At 41.7% G+C, this 18,419-nt stretch overlaps 2 protein-coding genes across 4 annotated transcripts in view; one reads left to right on the top strand and one right to left on the bottom strand.

Annotated features, from left to right (window-relative positions):
* LOC119486943 (ral GTPase-activating protein subunit beta-like) overlaps positions 1–18,419 on the top strand; it is a 592,951-nt gene that overhangs the window by 371,912 nt on the left and 202,620 nt on the right. The window lies entirely within an intron of this gene.
* Positions 1,275–9,353, bottom strand: LOC119487187. Of its 2 annotated transcripts, XM_037767892.1 has the most exons (6): positions 9,114–9,353; positions 5,436–5,504; positions 5,211–5,336; positions 4,683–5,016; positions 2,040–2,648; positions 1,275–1,545 (listed from the first exon to the last, which is right to left on the bottom strand). In XM_037767892.1, the coding sequence occupies exons 2-5, from the start codon at positions 5,501–5,503 to the stop codon at positions 2,631–2,633; spliced, it is 546 nt and encodes a 181-aa protein (XP_037623820.1). In that variant the 5' UTR covers position 5,504; positions 9,114–9,353; the 3' UTR covers positions 1,275–1,545; positions 2,040–2,630. The 2 variants fall into 2 exon arrangements, with proteins under 2 accessions (XP_037623820.1, XP_037623811.1); XM_037767883.1 differs by lacking the exons at positions 1,275–1,545; positions 2,040–2,648 and adding an exon at positions 3,957–4,353.

The raw sequence follows: 18,419 nt of genomic DNA, 5'->3' as shown, positions 1-18,419 counted from the left end.
AGCAATTGTTTATTTTCTAGACGAAATGACGAGCTAAACTTTAGAAACAACGTAGCCCAATGTTTTATTCAATCTATATCATAGCCAGCTGGCTAACGTTAGCCAACGGCCAGTTGCTTCTTCAAGTTTCAGTAATGCTATCTTTCTAAGTTTACTGTTTTTAGTCTGTATAGATAACTTTACACATCTGAAAATAAATAAAACCATGACCATGTTATTCATAATGGAAATGGTAATTTTACATTTGTTACATATCTATTACTAACAGAGCACCGTCGAGTCAGATCCTGACTATGTCCTGGAGCAGCCGGCTACGAATGGACGAGCAAGAGGAAGAGGAAGAGGGCGAGCTAGTGGACGTGGACGTGGACGTGGACGTGGACGTGGCAGAGGGTCTGGCCGGGGGAGAGGACAGAGTCAGCTTGAAGACCCTCTGGCTGAAGATGACTTCAGCAGAGTACAACAACTACAAACTCGACGGATATCAGATGAACAGGTATCTCAAAATATAACATGTCCATACTTTATGCCCACATTATGATCATTATTGTTTATTCATAAATAAAGTAATACTTTTTCCCTGATCTACTGTCTTTCTAGGCCAGAATTCAGTGTTTGAGCCTGCAGCAGTGTCGGGAGCTTCTGGGGAGATGTCTGTTCAGGGATCCCAGCCTCATATTTGATCTAATGGTCAGCGCTCCTCCACCAGGTCCTCCTGGCCAGGACCCCGATCAACCTGAGGTGTGTCTGCATGAGGTGCAGGGAAATGCCCACTGACGTGGAAAGGAAGTGCTGTGGCCAGCCACCACAGAACTGCATTTCCCTGCTACCTCATGTGGACCTCTACATACTCCATGAGGGTGTCCTTCGCCTGGCCAGGAGGATCTGGAACGACATTAGGGCTCAGCAGGACGTACCCAATCCCGGAGAGGACAACAGACAGTTCCGGTATGCTGCTTACCGGCAGTTTGTTGTGTGGCAGTATGGAGCCTTGGGGCGGGGTAACAGAACTGTAATTCCCAGCTGTTGTGTGTGGAGGATTAGGGACAGATATCCTGACCCCCACCACCAATATGTGGGCTTTATCCCACACAGGCTCTGAAACAACCCCCCCCACCCCTCCTGTGTGATGTGATATTTTTGTAGAGTATTTACATTTTACTTATTGTTATTCTTGCCATTGTTTTTGTAAAAATAAATCCATTGAAGGATGACCACCTGCTTTTTTTGTTCACGACTGCCAGTGTCAATACCATGCAGTAAAGAAATTCAGCTCACTTGGGTAACACTTTTATTACATTCAAAAATATAGATGACAATCCCAAACATTCATAACACACCACAAAAAAAGTTTAAAAAAAGGTAAATTAAAAAATAAGTACACCATCTTTCAGTGGGGCTAGGCCTATAGAACATGTCTGACCCCTGGTCAGTATTTTTGAGTGGTGGCCATAGTAGGGGTGTAGGTGGGGTCGACTCAGGTGAGGTGTCGCAGGGGTCACATCTTCTCCTATGGTCGGCTGCTCACTTAGGTAGTCCTTGGCCCTGCGAATGAACAAAGAATAGCATGTTAGAATTTTGAAATCAGTTGTTTAGTTTTGACTATAACGTCACACATGTAGGCCATATATATATATAGGCTATAATATTTTTTAAAAGGCTGCTGTAATGCATATATAATAACTTATTTAGCATGCAACTCTATGCTGGTCTTTTGTTGGTTGAGAAGTTTCTTACTCTGCCTCTCATGCTATAGTACCATATTATTTCAATGACAATATGTCAATGCGTCTCTTTTTGTGTGTCAATGCGTGATGTCTTTACATTATCATAAATTATGCCTTTCATATAACATCTCTGTAGTCGTCAAAAAGCTGCTTGTAATTAACAAAATCTATATGCAACCTTTATCAACTAAAATCAGAATCAGTGTAATGAGAAACTATGTTGTGAAGGCTGCAAGGGTTAGTGTGAAAACATGCAATTTGGGTTTCTGAAGAAGGGATGTTGAATGAGGCCCACTGAAAGAACTTCTATACCTTGTCGTCGACTGACTTGTGTGTGCAGTAGCTCCTCTGTGGTTGGAGGTGGAATACCACATAGCACACCATACTGCCGCGGGTCATCAGGCCTCTGGCGTCTCACACGCGGCATGCCTCTGTCTGCTGTGGTGCGGCTACGGAGGATGGCCCTCTGGAGGTCAGGAATGTAGCCATAGTCCTTGTCGACCTTCATTGTGTACAGGCTCCACTTCCGCGACTTCTTGTTGTACAGCTTCTGGTATCTGACATAATGAAATTAGCATATGACCGAAACAGGAAAAGATGGTTATTGAAAAATGAATTTGTGATAAATTTGCAAAACTGCTGCCTGTGCAAGGGCAACATTCATTATAATTATTCATGTATAAATTTGACCTTATATTATAAAACTAATATATTTCCGTTTTAGTGGGTATACTGTTGTCAATTTTAAGAACTTACTCAATGGAGCCATCAGCTTTTCTCTGCACTGGTCGGTGGACATGATGATTATAATCCAAACCAGCAAGTAGGGTGCGAGCTGAATAGACGGGCGGGGTGAAACTGAATCTCTTGCTGGCATACATCAGTATGTGGTTGTGAAATGACTCAAGTTCTGCTGTAGACCTAAACAGTAAAAAACAAGTGTTAGATCTTTTATGTTGTCATTAGTTGATACATATAGTCATAATCAGTGGTGGACAGTAAAAAAATAAAAAGGACTTTGATCAAGTCACTGCATGATTTACAATCATCTGTATTTTAGAGATTTTTCAAAAAGGGACCCACTCTCTGCATGATCTTTCCCAAGATTTACTCACTTTTTTCTTCCCTATGTGGGTTTATAGGGAGTAAGCCAGGAGCTTCCTTTGTTTGAGTTAAATACTTGTGAACATAAACATTACATGTAAAACCCATGCCCACATACCTAAATCCCAGGTACTTCACTACTTCACCCAGCCAGCGTGCATTTAGCACTATCTCAATGAGTGCTCTGTGTGCCACAGATCCCTTCTCTATCCATTCCTTGTCCCTGTTGTCCGACAAGGGTCCATGGTGACAGGCGCCAAGAGCCCACTCGTGTGCTCCTGTGACGTGATGGAGTAGGCCAGCCCACATGTCCTAAGAGAACAATAACGCATCAGCAATGATCCGACACATTACGCTGAAATGATGTCTGCAGCTGTGAAATATTTCTGGCTCCACAAGTGTAGCAATATAAATAACAGTTCATATAGTACTTACAATGAAGTCGTCATAGGTTGCCGACATTTTGGCACAAAACCAAAAGTGGTTGCACACATCCTTGCTCCAAATGAGTAAAATGGAGCACCCCTTCTGCTGGCTCGCCTGACCACACAATGAAATGCAAAAACAATCAAAGAAAATTATTGGTGTAAGCAAGTTTTGTGACGAAGTGACAATGAGTTCAAATGAAATACATTCCATAATATTACCTGGTGGATCTTCTTTCCAAGGTTTTTCGATCCGTGCCACATGTCAAGGGTATGGCGAACTCCCCATGACTTATATATGCCCTTGGCTGTATGAACAGTGAACAAAAGACATTTGTAAGTACAGACATCTGCACGACTCCTGCACAAGTCAACACACATATTAAAAATGAATAACAAACTAAAAACCTATATACGTACTAAAGAGTGCAGCTATCTGGCTATGAGCATCAGTACATATTTCTCTCAAATTTCCTATTTACTGACGAAGTGTGTCAAAAGTCCGGATGAAGGCTTCCTTCTCCATGATGACACTGTTCCGCGCCGTTTCACGTTTGTCCACTGTCACCATGGAGATGATGTCTTTAGAGTCATTCTCCATCACACTATATGTGCAGTACTGTGCACAGAATCCAGGGCTGTCCATCCGACCATCTCCTTTTAAAACAAAACATAAATAATCATTCCAGAAATTGGAACACACTTTTTTTATGATTCACTCTAGTGGATATGATACTGACCACTTCCGGTTGTACAACAACCGGTATTTGTCAGTATCATATCCACAAATCTATGTCAAAATAGAACTTACCCAGGGCCACGACACTGGCTTTGGGCTTTAGCTGGGAAATAACTAATCCTCGCTTTTCTTCCCAGAACTGTTTTATGGTGTCCACACAGTAGGTGTCCTGTATTTTGAAAAATGTGGACCTTCCCACCATCCCCATGTTCATAAATTTGAACAGTAATGCCACTTTCGCATAGTTGTTTCCAGAGAGGAGGATATTGACAGCCAACATGAAGTCCCCTATCAGCATCCCATACTTGAGAGCGGACTGTGAACTCGAACGCCACACAATATGACCAAAGGGAAACGTCTAGAAAAAAAAGAAGAGTGACAGAAAGCAAAATGTGTTTTATTGTGCATATCAAAGCTTAGTGCGGTGCTGCATATATTTTGCACTATACAACACATAATATGGGCAAAAAGTACCACACACTCCAAAGTCATGAAGTACATATATTTTCCAAAAATGTCTGTTCCTGGCTGGTGTCAGCTCAATGTACAAGATTCTTCACAGCCTTGCCCAATTCCCACCAAGGCAGTTTGTAACAGTTTGTGATGCAGCAATTACAATTTGCTGCTTACATTGTTAAAATATTTTAAAAGACAACATAATATCAATACTGTAAAATAAATACTCACCCACTCAATGATGGCAGCTGTGGCCCTGGATTTGACCGTCACCTGAAAGGGTCCATGGGCCTGGCACGCTGCATTGTTAACAGGGTCCTTGGCGGTACACATGGGGATGGGCAGCAGAAGGTACTCAGCCAGCAGCTTCAAGTTTAGATGATAGGCAATAGAAGCTGGCTGGCCAATGACCTCATCTTCTCTCTGGGGCTGGAGCTTTTCTGGCATCTCAGGTGCATCTGTGAGAGTGGGACCGACGTCTGAAGAGTCATGCACAGTGTCCTCCATACTTATGGCTAGAAGTGCATCCAAGCGAATGCTCGTAGAGGGGAGGGCACCACCAGTTCTGTTGGGAAAATATTATGAATCACAAAAAAAGCACTGTGAAATGGATACATAATTTCAGACATGTAGGACACCTGTTATGTAATCACATTCCTTGCACTCACTGAATGTGAACATAAGCTATAGGCCCCTCCCGTGACACAAAAAAAAAAGAAAATGGATGGATAGATAATTACACACACCACAGTGACTTACCGGACACACAAAGGGAAGATGTAATCAGCATCACTGTCGTCATCACTGGTCTCCTCCTCCTCCTCCAAAGATGAGACAGACTCTGTCTCTTCAGCGTGGCACAAGGTGTCATCTGCCCAGTCAATGCTATAGACAGGATAAAATTATTTAGTAATATTATCTTGCACCAATATACAAGGGGGCACATAAAAAATAAAGAGGAAATTCAAAAACAGATAAACTTACATGGAATTCTGAATGTCGTTGAACTCCTCTACATTGATGCGGTCAGCATTCAAATCAAGTGATGTCATACTAAGCACAATGAAATAATAAGAGAATAAGATCACATTACTGCTCATCACAAACTCTGAGACAGAATATAACCACCAAGAATGCAGGATATAACTTATACAGACGTAGGCAAAATTGTTGGTACTCTTCCGTTAAAGAAAGAAAAACCCACAAAGGTCACTGAAATAACTTGAAACTGAGAAAAGTAATAATAAATAAAAATGTATTGAAAATTAACTAATGAAAATGAGACATTGCTTTTGAATTTTGGTTCAACAGAATCATTTTAAAAAACAAACTAATGAAACTGGCCTGGACAAAAATGATGGTACTCTTAACTTAATATTTAGTTGCACAACCTTTTGAGGCAATCACTGCAAACAAGCGATTTCTGTAACTCTCAATGAGACTTCTGCACCTGTCGACAGGTATGTTGGCCCACTCCTCGTGAGCAAACTGCTAGCTGTCTCAGGTTTGAAGGGTGCCTTCTCCAGATTGCATGTTTCAGCTCCTTCCACAGATGTTCAATAGGATTTAGATCAGGGCTCATAGAAGGCCACTTCATAACAGTCCAATGTTTTGTTCTCAGCCATTCTTGGGTGTTTTTAGCTGTGTATTGGGTCATTATCCTGTTTGAGGACCCATGACCTGCAACTGAGACCAAGCTTTCTGACACTTGGCAGCACATTTCGCTCCAGAATGCCTTGATAGTCTTGAGATTTCATTGTACCCTGCACAGATTCAAGACACCCTGTGCCAGATGCAGCAAAGCAGCCCCATAACATAACCGAGCCTCCTCCATGTTTCACATTAGGTACAGTGTTCTTTTCTTTGGATGCTTCATTTTTGCATCTGTGAACATAGAGCTGATGTGACTTGCCAAAAAGCTCCAGTTTTGTCTCATCTGTCCAAAGGACATTCTCCCAGAAGCTTTGTGGCTTGTCAATATGCATTTTGGAAAATTCCAGTCTCGCTTTTTTATGATTTGGTGTCCTCCTCGGTTGTCTTCGATTAAGTCCACTTTGGCTCAAACAGTGACGGATGGTGCGATCTGACACTGATGTACCTTGACCTTGGAGTTCACCTCTAATCTCTTTGGAAGTTGTTCTGGGCTCTTTGGTTACCATTCGTATTATCCGTCTCTTCAATATGTCATCAATTTTCCTCTTGCGGCCATGTCCAGGGAGGTTGGCTACAGTCCCATGGACCTTAAACTTCTGAATAATATGTGCAGCTGTAGTCACAGGAACATCAAGCTGCTTGGAGATGGTCCTATAGTCTTTACCTTTAACATGAAGGTCTATAATGTTCTTTCTGATCTCCTGAGACAACTCTCTCCTTAGCTTTCTGTGGTCCATGTTCAGTGTGGTACACACCATGATACCAAACAGCACAGTGACTACTTTTCACCCTTTAAATAGGCAGACTGACTGATTACAAGTTTGAAGACACCTGTGATGGTAATTACAGGACACACCTTAGTTTAACATGTCCCTATGGTCAAATTATTTTCAATCTTTTCTAGGGCTACCATCATTTTTGTCTAGGCCAGTTTCATCAGTTTGTTTTTTAAAATGATTCTGTTGAACCACAATTCAAAAGCAACAGCTGATTTTCATTAGTTAATTTTCAGTAAATTTTTATTTATTATTACTTTTGTCAGTTTCAAGTTATTTCAGTGACCATTGTGGGGTTTTCTTTCTTTAACGGAAGAGTACCAACAATTTTGCCTACGTCTGTATGCTACCATATTTGTCACTGGCATGGAAAATATACCTTGCATCAAGTTCCTGTACTGATCCATCCTCATTGTTGCTGGTATCCAGCTCTCCAACACCAGCTACAGAGAAGTCATCATCTCTGAAAATTAGGGAATCAAGTTTAAATCAAAATGAACCAGAGGGAGGGCATCTGTCTTGACAAGTTCAGCTGGTTTCCCAATGATTCTTCATGTGGACATCAATGGAAAGGCATAAGCCAATTCTGATTGCACATAATAGCCAAAAAAACAAAACAAGTTAGACTCACCGGTCAGAGAGCGATTCAGCCAAAATGCAAGATACTGCTGGGTCTGGCAGTCTGGCAAAGTGTCCAACCTTGTGTGGTGTTAACATTACCCTTATCTTCTCATAGCTGTAAAACACATACATACAATACCATTATAGATTTTGATCATACATGTCATTGCAAAAGGAATATAAAACAAAGTATAAATAAGAAATGGTGACATTCTAGGCTGAGATTACCAAGAAATGACTGTACAGGTTGTGAATGAGGGTGAAACCTAACTCCACTGCTGGTGGGGGTTAGTGTTGTGGGGGGGAGATGAAGCTTAGCTTGCTTATTGTTGAAAAAAAAAATAAAACGGGAAAATATGAATCACAAAATGGAATGTAATTTGGAAATCAGGACTCAATAACATATAAAAAAATAGTAATAGTAATAATTTAGTTTGCTAAATAATAATTGCTGCAAGCCCTGTTCACATTATGACTGTAAACACAAATAACTATCCAGGGGGTGGATGTTGCTGGGATGGGGGATAGGGGATGGGCATGGGGTAGTTTGAAGGCTGTTTGTTTTGTGCAAACCACGAAAACTAAAGAAACTGGTTTTTAACAATATGAAGGCTAGATTATGTCGGTGGAAAACGCGCTTCCCCCATGGGACAATAAACAATACTGAACGGGGAATTATGAGAAGTGTTACTCATACAGTAACCTGTATGAGTAGCGTTACTGCTACGCATACAGGTTACTGTATGAGTAACACTACTGTATGAGTAACGTTACTGTATGAGTAACGCTACTCATACAGGTTACTGTATGAGTAACACTACTGCATGAGTAAGGTTACTGTATGAGTAACGTTACTGTATGAGTAACACTACTCATACAGGTTACTGTATGAGTAACACTACTGCATGAGTAAGGTTACTGTATGAGTAACGCTACTGTATGAGTAACACTACTCATACAGGTTACTGTATGAGTAACGTTACTGTATGAGTGACACTACTCATACAGGTTACTGTATGAGTAAGGTTACTCTATGAGTAACGTTACTGTATGAGTAAGGTTACTCTATGAGTAACGTTACTGTATGAGTAACGCTACTCATACAGGTTACTGTATGAGTAACACTACTGTATGAGTAAGGTTACTGTATGAGTAACACTACTGCATGAGTAAGGTTACTGTATGAGTAACGTTACTGTATGAGTAACACTACTCATACAGGTTACTGTATGAGTAAGGTTACTGTATGAGTAACGTTACTGTATGAGTAACGCTACTCATATAGGTTACTGTATCGAGTACTACTGACTGTGATGTGTCGTTATATAGCGGCAATTCTATGGGAATTACTGTCCGTTCTTTCTCTTAGTAAACTTATGGGTCTATAAAGCCCTTTGAGATGACAGACTGTGATTCAAGGATCCAGCTACAGTAGCTACATAAACATAAACATGGACTTGAATCAGCCGCAGCAAGCCTCGGGCTACGGTTAGCAGAAGGCTAACGTACTTTCAACCTGGCTACTCATCGCCTGCTTTCACGGTAAAGCTACCTACAAACAAATCAGTACAAAACATTTAGATATTACAGGAAAACGAAGTTAGTAGCTTACCTGTCCAGGAGAAGAACGGCTAGCTCGGAGTCCAACGTGAGGCCGATGCTGTCCCGGAGATCTCTCCACCGCTGAAACGCTTCGCCGATATTGACACGCGTTTTATTCCGCTTATTGTCGGACTCTCTTTTGGACTGTCTTTTTGAAAGTCTGTCTTTCTTTTTTTGGGTTGTTTTGAGGTGTAGGCAGTTGCTGCCAATGCTGGAATAGCAAGCTTTTCAGTAGGTTGTTCCGCCATTGACCGAGTCTTTCACTATCTGCAGAGACCAGACGTGAACGCGCATCTCCTTTTGTGGAACAGCCAATAGGAACGCTCTCTCTGAAATGCCCTGTGATTGGTCAAAGTCTGCCGTCACGGGCAAGATTTTCTAAAGCCTGTAAACAGAGCCATGAGGAGGAGCAGAGTTGTAGTTTTCTCTCAGATCACTTGAATTACAATATGCTGAAAGGTTATTATGGAATTTTTGCCAAATTATGCCAAAATATTGTTGCCTACTGCCACTTTAAGCCTGTTCAGTTTTTCTTCCACAGCCTTTGCCGTGGGCTTTGGCTCCCTCTTCTGGCCGTTTTCTGCAACTTCCATTATCTACGGCGTCACTCTTCGCCCAATCAGAATACAGGACTGGCTGCAGTCACAATTGGTCCTTATTGAGCACACTGCAGTGAAACTACAGAGTTATTTATCTCAAGCAAATAAAACAAAATGTAAATTAACCACAGATATTTCTACTGAACAAATGGCTCTAACATGCACATTTTATCTTAAACTATGTTATTCAAATTTAAGGAAATCATTTTGAAAGATGTATGTCACAACTCAAATATGAATTGAGAATTTGTGCTTACATCAATTCCTCAAAGTAAGCATGCGCAAAATATCCAGAAGTGAGGCTCTACTCAGCTGCAGGACAGCGTGACCACTGAGACCATGACGCCTTCTCTGCACCGACGGTGACTGTTCGGCCAGGACGGGGCAATCTGTTTTAATAACTCCATTACAAAATGCATAATTATTATGTAACCCGGGCACTTAGCAGAAACCCAGGCTATTACAACCCGACAACGCCACTCTGGGAATTTCACCCAGAGCATAACCCAACCAAATTACACAAGTTCCTTGATAAAGAGACGGGGCAGAGACGTGAGTTTCAAGTTTCAAAATCAAATAACTTTTATTTAAATTCAAAAATGGTGATTAGTTGCTGCAATGATAAAAGCTGCAAGAGAAGCCAGGCTAGAAAAATAATGTCCTTTATTACAAAAATATTGTTCAAATGTTTTTAAAAATGTCACTACACCACTAACCTTACCAGTACAGGAGGAAGGGTGCCAGGGAAACCCACAGGAGGAATGGAGTGAGGGGAGAGGAAATGCAGAACCGTTCACCACCACCAGTAGTTGGAAAAACACACAGTTACTTCCACTCACACTGCAAGGTAAAGAGCACACAGGGGTTAGGAGGACACAGCAAGCCACATGCAATAAGAACCCCAACACAAGAAGAATCCCTCCACCCACTGACCAACCACCTGTAAGGATATAGCAACCCAACCGTCCTGTTAACTGGCAGAGAGCTAGGAATGTTCACTTCCCGATTACCTCCACAACAGCTGGTTTACAGATAAACTAAATAAATGCCCCCTCCCCTATTACAGCAAGAAACCTATGTTGGTGTTGGGCCACCACTTTAAACAAAAAGGGGGGAGCTAAGACTACAAACGGCACCTCAGTCTGATGTTCATCTCCCTCAACAGCAGTAACAGGACAGAACAGAGTGAGCCGAGCCTCCGCTTGGCCACCAACTGCTCCCTTTAAGGGGCTGCTAGACTAGGGGAGTAATCAAGGTGTCAACCGTTCTCAATCTCAGTGATTAAGGGGTGTGGCGACGGGGGAAAGATCACCCATTACAATTAGTTGCATCTTTGACGTGATCTGTTGGGGGTCTTGGGAATGCATGTCGCCTAGCTCACTAGCTATAGAGTGCTACAGGAATGAGTCCTAAAACCCGGATATGAGTTAGCATGAGTTAGGGGGGGGTGCATTAGAGCTAGCTACAGACGTGGACAAAATTGTTGGTACCCTTCCGTTAAAGAAAGAAAAACCCACAATTGTCACTGAAATAACTTGAAACTGACAAAAGTAATAATAAATAAAAATTTGCTGAAAATGAACTAATGAAAATCAGACATTGCTTTTGAATTATGGTTCAACAGAATCATTTTAAAAAACAAACTAATGAAACTGGCCTGGACAAAAATGATGGTACCCCTAGAAAAGATGTAAAGTAATGTGACCATAGGGACATGTTAAACTAAGGTGTGTCCTGTAAATAGCATCACAGGTATCTTCAAACTTGTAATCAGTCAGTCTGCCTATTTAAAGGGTGAAAAGTAGTCACTGTGCTGTTTGGTATCATGGTGTGTACCACACTGAACATGGACCACAGAAAGCTTAGGAGAGAGTTGTCTCAGGAGATTAGAAAGACAATGATAGACCTTCATGTTAAAGGTAAAGGCTATAAGACCATCTCCAAGCAGCTTGATGTTCCTACAGTTGCACATATTATTCAGAAGTTTAGGGTCCAGAAGCAGAGCTCCTGCAGGTCCTTTCAGCTGTCAGCATTCCCACGCATTTTCAGCAGGAAATGCATTTTCTAGTTAGTATTATTAGACTGCAAATCAGCCATGTTATGATGAATAATAGTAGAGACAAGACTGTACAAAATCCCCTTTACACGCTTTCAGATGATTGGTGTGAATGCATAGTGAAAACGTCGGGGAGCGCACGGACACGTGCATGGGGTGTATTACTGTGAGATCGCTGTCACACACTTTTTTTATGTAGAGTTAATGGTTAATGGTAAATGGACTTGCATTTATATAGCACTTTTCTAGTCTTCAGACCACTCAAAGCGCTTTACACTACATGTCAGCATTCACACACACATTCACACACTGATGGCAGAGGCTGCCATGCAAGGTGCCAACTAGGATCTAATCTAAATACTCGGTCACACACCGATGGCTAATTTAGGATTAAGTGTCTTGCTCATGGACACATCGGCATGTGACCGGAGCAGCCGGGGATCGAACCGTCGACCTTACGATCGGTGGGTTTAACTGCTTTTGACCTGTTAATCAGGGAAAATCTCCTCGCTGGCGTGCTTCTATACATGGCCTTAAATACAGATCAATGAAATCACTTCCTGAACAGATTTCACAATCAGCAGATGGATTTATTAGTTTAGCTTTTGAAATCATGCTAAAATTACATAAACAAACCGCACCAGAGTCCACATGGAGGCGGACCGAGACCCACCTTTTCAGGGAACCAAACGGGCTATGAGTGAAAGCAACCTTATCGACCTGTTTCACTAGCAACAGGACTGAATGGAGAGAGAACAAAAGCAGCAGATGCAATTGATGATGATTTTCTCCTTTAGTTGGGCCGATATCACGGCTAGTTAGCAATACAACCACTTTAACTGTGATTAGAGGTTACTGGTGAACGAGAAATGTATCCAGCGTTATCTCTGTCAGTTTTACTGCTAATGAAAAGATAAATACACCGATGGAAAGCTGAAGATCTTGCTGTTCTAAAGGTGGTTGTCATTCTATCATGAAGGCAAGGAGATGAAGTTTGACCCTGAAGTTACCATTCTCCTTATATTTGGTTTTCACGTTTTTCTCAGGTTAAAAGCTTTTAAAAAGTGCCCTTTAAAGATAAAGAGGTAAATAAAAACATGCCTGTGATCTTCTGACATCTGATCTAATCAGCTTGAACTCACCTTGGAAATCATCAGGAGTCATAAAATCAGTTTTCTGCAACGTTTTGGAATATTAACGCCTAAATGGCGGCCACTTTGGAAAATGGCCAAATTGGCAGCGCCCCGATATCTATATCTTTTCATAACATATAAACCTACATCTGTGCTAAATGTAATTACTGATGCACGTTCAATCACATGCCAACAATACGGCCGTTTGCTGTCCTTCACACCATGCAACGTCTTCTACTAGAGGTCAAGAGGTCAGACGATCTCCATTAAGCTCACTGCAGTGTCTGAACTACTGTCCATCAGTCACATGTTCTACAGAAATCTCTGGATCAAAATGAGCATTCACAGTAATGACAGCGATGACGAGGTTCAGGACCGCTAGTTCAGCATCTGACTGTGATATGGCTCAGTGTCCTGATGACATTCATGTCCTTCAGACTAACAGCTAGATGTGAAAGCTTGGCTTGGACTTTGACTGAATGAGTTCAGGCTGTCAGATTGGTGGATTAACATCCTCAGACCACTTTAAAACTGAGCACTCCTGACCTCTTGTGGTCCAAGTCGGCGCTTTCTGAGAGAATCTCCACGTGTTCAGCAGTCAATATGCGGAGACAGAAGCACTTTCAAACACAAGAAATGACTATTTAATGACAGCAGGCCTAAAGGAAGGCTCCCTACACTCAATATAACTTGAAAAGACTAAAACTAAAACACCGCTATCGAGCAGCTGACTAGAACAGAGATCCTGCAGGTCCTTTCAGCTGTCAGCATTCCCACGCATTTTCAGCAGGAAATGCATTTTCTAGTTAGTATTATTAGACTGCAAATCAGCCACGTTGTAAGTGTGGCTCCGTCTATTTCTTAAAGATGCCCACTTAAGCTATAGAGTCCAAGCATGTAGTTGACGCGTGTTTCAATAAAACTCCGTAGTCCATGTTCTTCATTTCAACCGTTTACTGAAAATCTTTCTTTAGTCTTCAAATACAAAAATGGTAACAAAATATCAAAAACATAAGCAGTAAAAAGGTAAGAACAGTAATATTAAGCACGGTATATTAAGCACGGTCAAAGACCAGTGTGCTCTCCAGGCTCCATGGCTTCAACTGAATCGTTTAACGAGCACATGCAGCACAATTTAGCTTTCGCCCAATCAGAATACAGGACTGGCTGCAGTCACAATTGGTCCTTATTGAGCACACTGCAGTGAAACTACAGAGTTATTTATCTCAAGCAAATAAAACAAAATGTAAATTAACCACAGATATTTCTACTGAACAAATGGCTCTAACATAACCTGCCCCTAATTGACTAGGCTGTTAGCATATCAATTATCAAACATAAATCCTTAGAGACATTGTCCACTTATACAATACTAATACTAATACTTATACAACAAACTATAAATCCTTTTTTCAGGTTTTAAAGATACATATTTGCTTTAACCTAAACAGATAAATGTCTTTAACTTATTCAGTCTCTCTTGATCTTCACAATGCCTCCTCCAAGAGGCATATCTTAGTTATGGGTCTCTCCAATGTGCTTGTCTTCGTCTGAACACAGACACTGCGGACGGTTCCTTTCGAGTCTGGCATTATCTTGACGATTTTTCCCATTATGAGGCTTGTAAGGCGCTGCTCGGCTAAAGATCTGTTATCAGGCATTTTTAAGTCTTTGTCTTTCAGTGGTAGTCCGATGCAGTAGTGACCATCAACTAGCTGTGTTGATCCTTTCACTGAGTCAAGGAACTGACGGTCCTCCTGTGACATCTCAGTCTTATCATCGTATCCTCTCTCTGGGAAGTCTGCATTGTACAGCTGAGTCAACAGGTTTTCCACATTGGATACTGAAATGCGATTGACTGAGTGACTCACCATTTCTAGGTTGGCTGTAGTGGTGCCTCTGAGTGGACCGTTGATGACCCATCCAAGAGGAGTCTTCACTGCATACGGCCCATCACATCTGCTGTTTATTATCTGCTGGGGCTCCATGGCTTTAAAGGCATCAGTACCAATAAGCAAGCCGACTTCTGCTTCGATATGCGAGATGCGAACTTCATGCAGATAAGGCCATCGATCCACATCTTTCTGAAGAGGAATGTTGTCTTTTTTCACTGGTATACTTGGTTGAGTGAACGCCTGCGGAAGGTCTATGTAATTCTTCCCTTCCAGGCTGCATACTTCCAGATCTGACAGAACGTGAGTGCTCACCTTCTTTTCTGATGCCATAGTAGTGAGTAAGAGTTCCGCTTTCCTTCCTCGGAGGTTAAGCCGCTGCCTGACCTCATCGGTACAGAAGGTTGCTGTGCTTCCTTGGTCTAAAAACGCATAGACCTGGATCACTTTGTCACTTCTTTTGGACTTTATTTTCACTGGTACTATGGAAAGGATATTTTCTCCATTACCTGCCCCAGTGTCTCTGCTGCTTTCATGTTCTGTTCCTACGAAGGCGCTTGTGACCGCGTTAGTAGTTTCTGTATTCCTATTTTCATCCTTTTCGGACAGAACTGGGAATTCCTTCACAACATGCAAAATGCTTGGGTGTTTTCCTGAACACTCCTGGCATTGCATTCTCTTACGACAATATTTACTCATGTGACCTGGTGTGAGGCATCCAAAACAGAGTCCTTGTGATGTTAAGAATTTGATTCTGTCTTTGGGAGTCTGTTCTTTTATCTTCTCACAAAACTCCAAGGTGTGGCTTTTATGACAGTACATGCAGGATTTTTGGAAAACATCAGATAGTTTGGCTGAACCATACTTCTTCTCTTGTGGTTGTTGAGCACCACTGTGTCTTCCAGCCGGAGAGACACTTGTAGCAAAACTGATGCTCTTGGGGTTACTTGTCTTAATGTTTATCTTAGGCTTCCCCTTTCCTTCTACGCTGACATCCAAAATATCTCCAAAAAGTGGGTCGTTGCTGACCTTTGCTTGCCAGTTGATGAAATCCACCAGGTCAGAAAACCTGGCTCTTCTTCCTGTTTTTGTTTCGATTTCATATGCTCGATTTCTCCACCGTTCTTTTAGTTTGAAGGGGAGTTTTGAGATGACAGTCTTCATATTGCTAGGGTTGTCCATCTCATCCATGTAATCCACATCACTCATAGTGTTTCGACATCCTATCAGGAACAAAGCATATGCATTTAATGCTTTCCTGTCTTCTGATTTTATCTGAGGCCATTCAAGAGCTTTATTCATGAAGGCTGTGGCAATTCGCAGTTCATCTCCATGCTGTTGTTGAAGGAGCCTCCTAGCTTCTCTGTAACCTTCATCTGGCCACATGTGTTCACAACTACGAACAAGGTTAAGAGGTTCTCCACTTGTGAACTGCTGCAGGTAGAACAACCTATCTTGTGCACTAGCAGTCTTGTTCTCAATAGTCTGTTCGAATGCCCTTATAAACGAACGGTAGCTGAGTGGATCTCCTGAGAAAGTTGGAACATCTCTCTGTGGGAGTTGTGACATGTTTTGCTGCTTGACTAGCATTTCTGTTATCTCATTCTGGCGCTGCATTATTTTGGAGATGCCATCAGAGGAACCTGCTTGCTGTGAAGGGTCTGGAGGTACTGTTGAACTAGCTGCTCTCTGAGGGGGAGGTACTGCTGACCTGGCTGCTTTAAGAGGCGAAGCTCTGTGATGATCATTAGCAGTCTGAGCTGGGTGCTTTGGGCCTGCAGGTGCTGGGAAACTCACTTGTGTCTCACCATCTTCATCTTTAACATACATGTCCTTTAAACCCACTTTGTACTTGCTTTTTGACTCGTAATATTCATTCATGCCATCTTGACCATCTTCATAATCTGCATACACCTTTATTTTGGCGTCTGATGCAGCAATCTTGGCATCTAGCTCCACTTGCTCTTTGCGCGCCTTTAAACGTGTTTCTTCCATCTCAATGTCTTGACGTTTCTTAAGAAAGGCAGCACGTGCTAACAGCTCTTCCCGCTCTGCCTGCAGCTTCAAACGAGCAGAACTTGCACTGGATGCTTGTGATGCATGGCTAAGCACGGAGCTTCTCTTGGATGTGCGACTGATGACCTCTGAGATGCTATCACTTGGCTTTATGTCATCATCATCCTCATATTTATTGCCATCATCATTCTCTTCTTCAGGATGTCTCTTAATCTTTTCAATCCAGTCCTCTGTTTCCTGAACAAAGTTCTCAAAGTCCACACATTTGGGCATGTACCAGTTACACTGCTCCTCTTCTTTATCTTCGTCTTCTAGAAGAGTTCATATTTCTGCATTAAGCTCTTTAAATTCTCTAAAGAACTTCCAAAAGATAAATAATGCTTCATCTTTAATTATTTCAGCATTAACTTTATCTTTCTTGAGATTTTCAATCTCCCTTCTTTTACGAGTGAGATGAGCCAGCTTGCCTTTTCTTTCATTCTTAAGCCTGTTCAGTTTTTCTTCCACAGCCTTTGCCGTGGGCTTTGACTCCCTCTTCTGGCCGTTTTCTGCAACTTCCATTATCTACGGCGTCACTCTTGCCAAGGTTTAATGCACACAAACTGTCTTGTGTTCTTCAAAACGACAGCTTCTCACTCTTCCACAATATGTCCACAGACGTTTTCAAGAGTTTTAACATGTGCACTTCAAAGAATGACCACTGCAGCTTAGTTGCAAAACGACTTGAGGCTTAATTGAACATGGCTCCAGAATGTAAGGACATTGTAGACTGAGATCTTCATGTACTCACTTTCCTTTAGTGCACAGCGATGAAAATCAACGTGGCTCTTATATCCTTGTTACGTGAAGAATTATGTCCATAATCCACGTCTCTTTACAAGGGGTCCATCCATATGCTTCGTTTCCTTAACGAGCATAGTCTTTGACTAATGTAAGTGTGGCTCCGTCTATTTCTTTAGATGCCCACTTAAGCTATAGAGTCCAAGCATGTAGTTGACGCGTGTTTCAATAAAACTCCGTAGTCCATGTTCTTCATTTCAACCGTTTACTGAAAATCTTTCTTTAGTCTTCAAATACAAAAATGGTAACAAAATATCAAAAACATAAGCAGTAAAAAAGCAAGAACAGTAATATTAAGCACGGTATATTAAGCACGGTCAAAGACTAGTGTGCTCTCCAGGCTCCATGGCTTCAACTGAATCGTTTAACGAGCACATGCAGCACAATTTAGCTTTCGCCCAATCAGAATACAGGACTGGCTGCAGTCACACTTGGTCCTTATTGAGCACACTGCAGTGAAACTACAGTTATTTATCTCAAGCAAATTAAACAAAATGTAAATTAACCACAGATATTTCTACTGAACAAATGGCTCTAACATGCACATTTTATCTTAAACTATGTTATTCAAATTTAAGGAAATCATTTTGAAAGATGTATGTCACAACTCAAATATGAATTGAGAATTTGTGCTTACATCAGTTCCTCAAAGTAAGCATGCGCAAAATACCCAGAAGTGAGGCTCTACTCAGCTGCAGGACAGCGTGACCACTGAGACCATGACGCCTTCTCTGCACCGACGGTGACTGTCCGGCCAGGACGGAGCAATCTGTTTTAATA

The sequence above is a fragment of the Sebastes umbrosus genome, chromosome 1 (genome assembly GCF_015220745.1).
Source record: "Sebastes umbrosus isolate fSebUmb1 chromosome 1, fSebUmb1.pri, whole genome shotgun sequence".
Taxonomy (NCBI): Eukaryota; Metazoa; Chordata; class Actinopteri; order Perciformes; family Sebastidae; genus Sebastes; species Sebastes umbrosus.
This window is presented reverse-complemented; position numbering and strand designations above follow the sequence as displayed.

Excerpts from the sequence above, each read along its gene's own strand:
- LOC119487187 (XM_037767883.1), bottom strand. The coding sequence starts at position 5,503 with ATGACATCACTTGATTTGAATGCTGACCGCATCAATGTAGAGGAGTTC. Across the intron at positions 5,337-5,435 it reads AACGACATTCAGAATTCCAT|CATTGACTGGGCAGATGACA; the intron begins GTAAGTTTATCT and ends TCCTGTCTATAG. Across the intron at positions 4,354-4,682 it reads CAGCTGCCATCATTGAGTGG|ACGTTTCCCTTTGGTCATAT; the intron begins GTGAGTATTTAT and ends TTTTTTTTCTAG.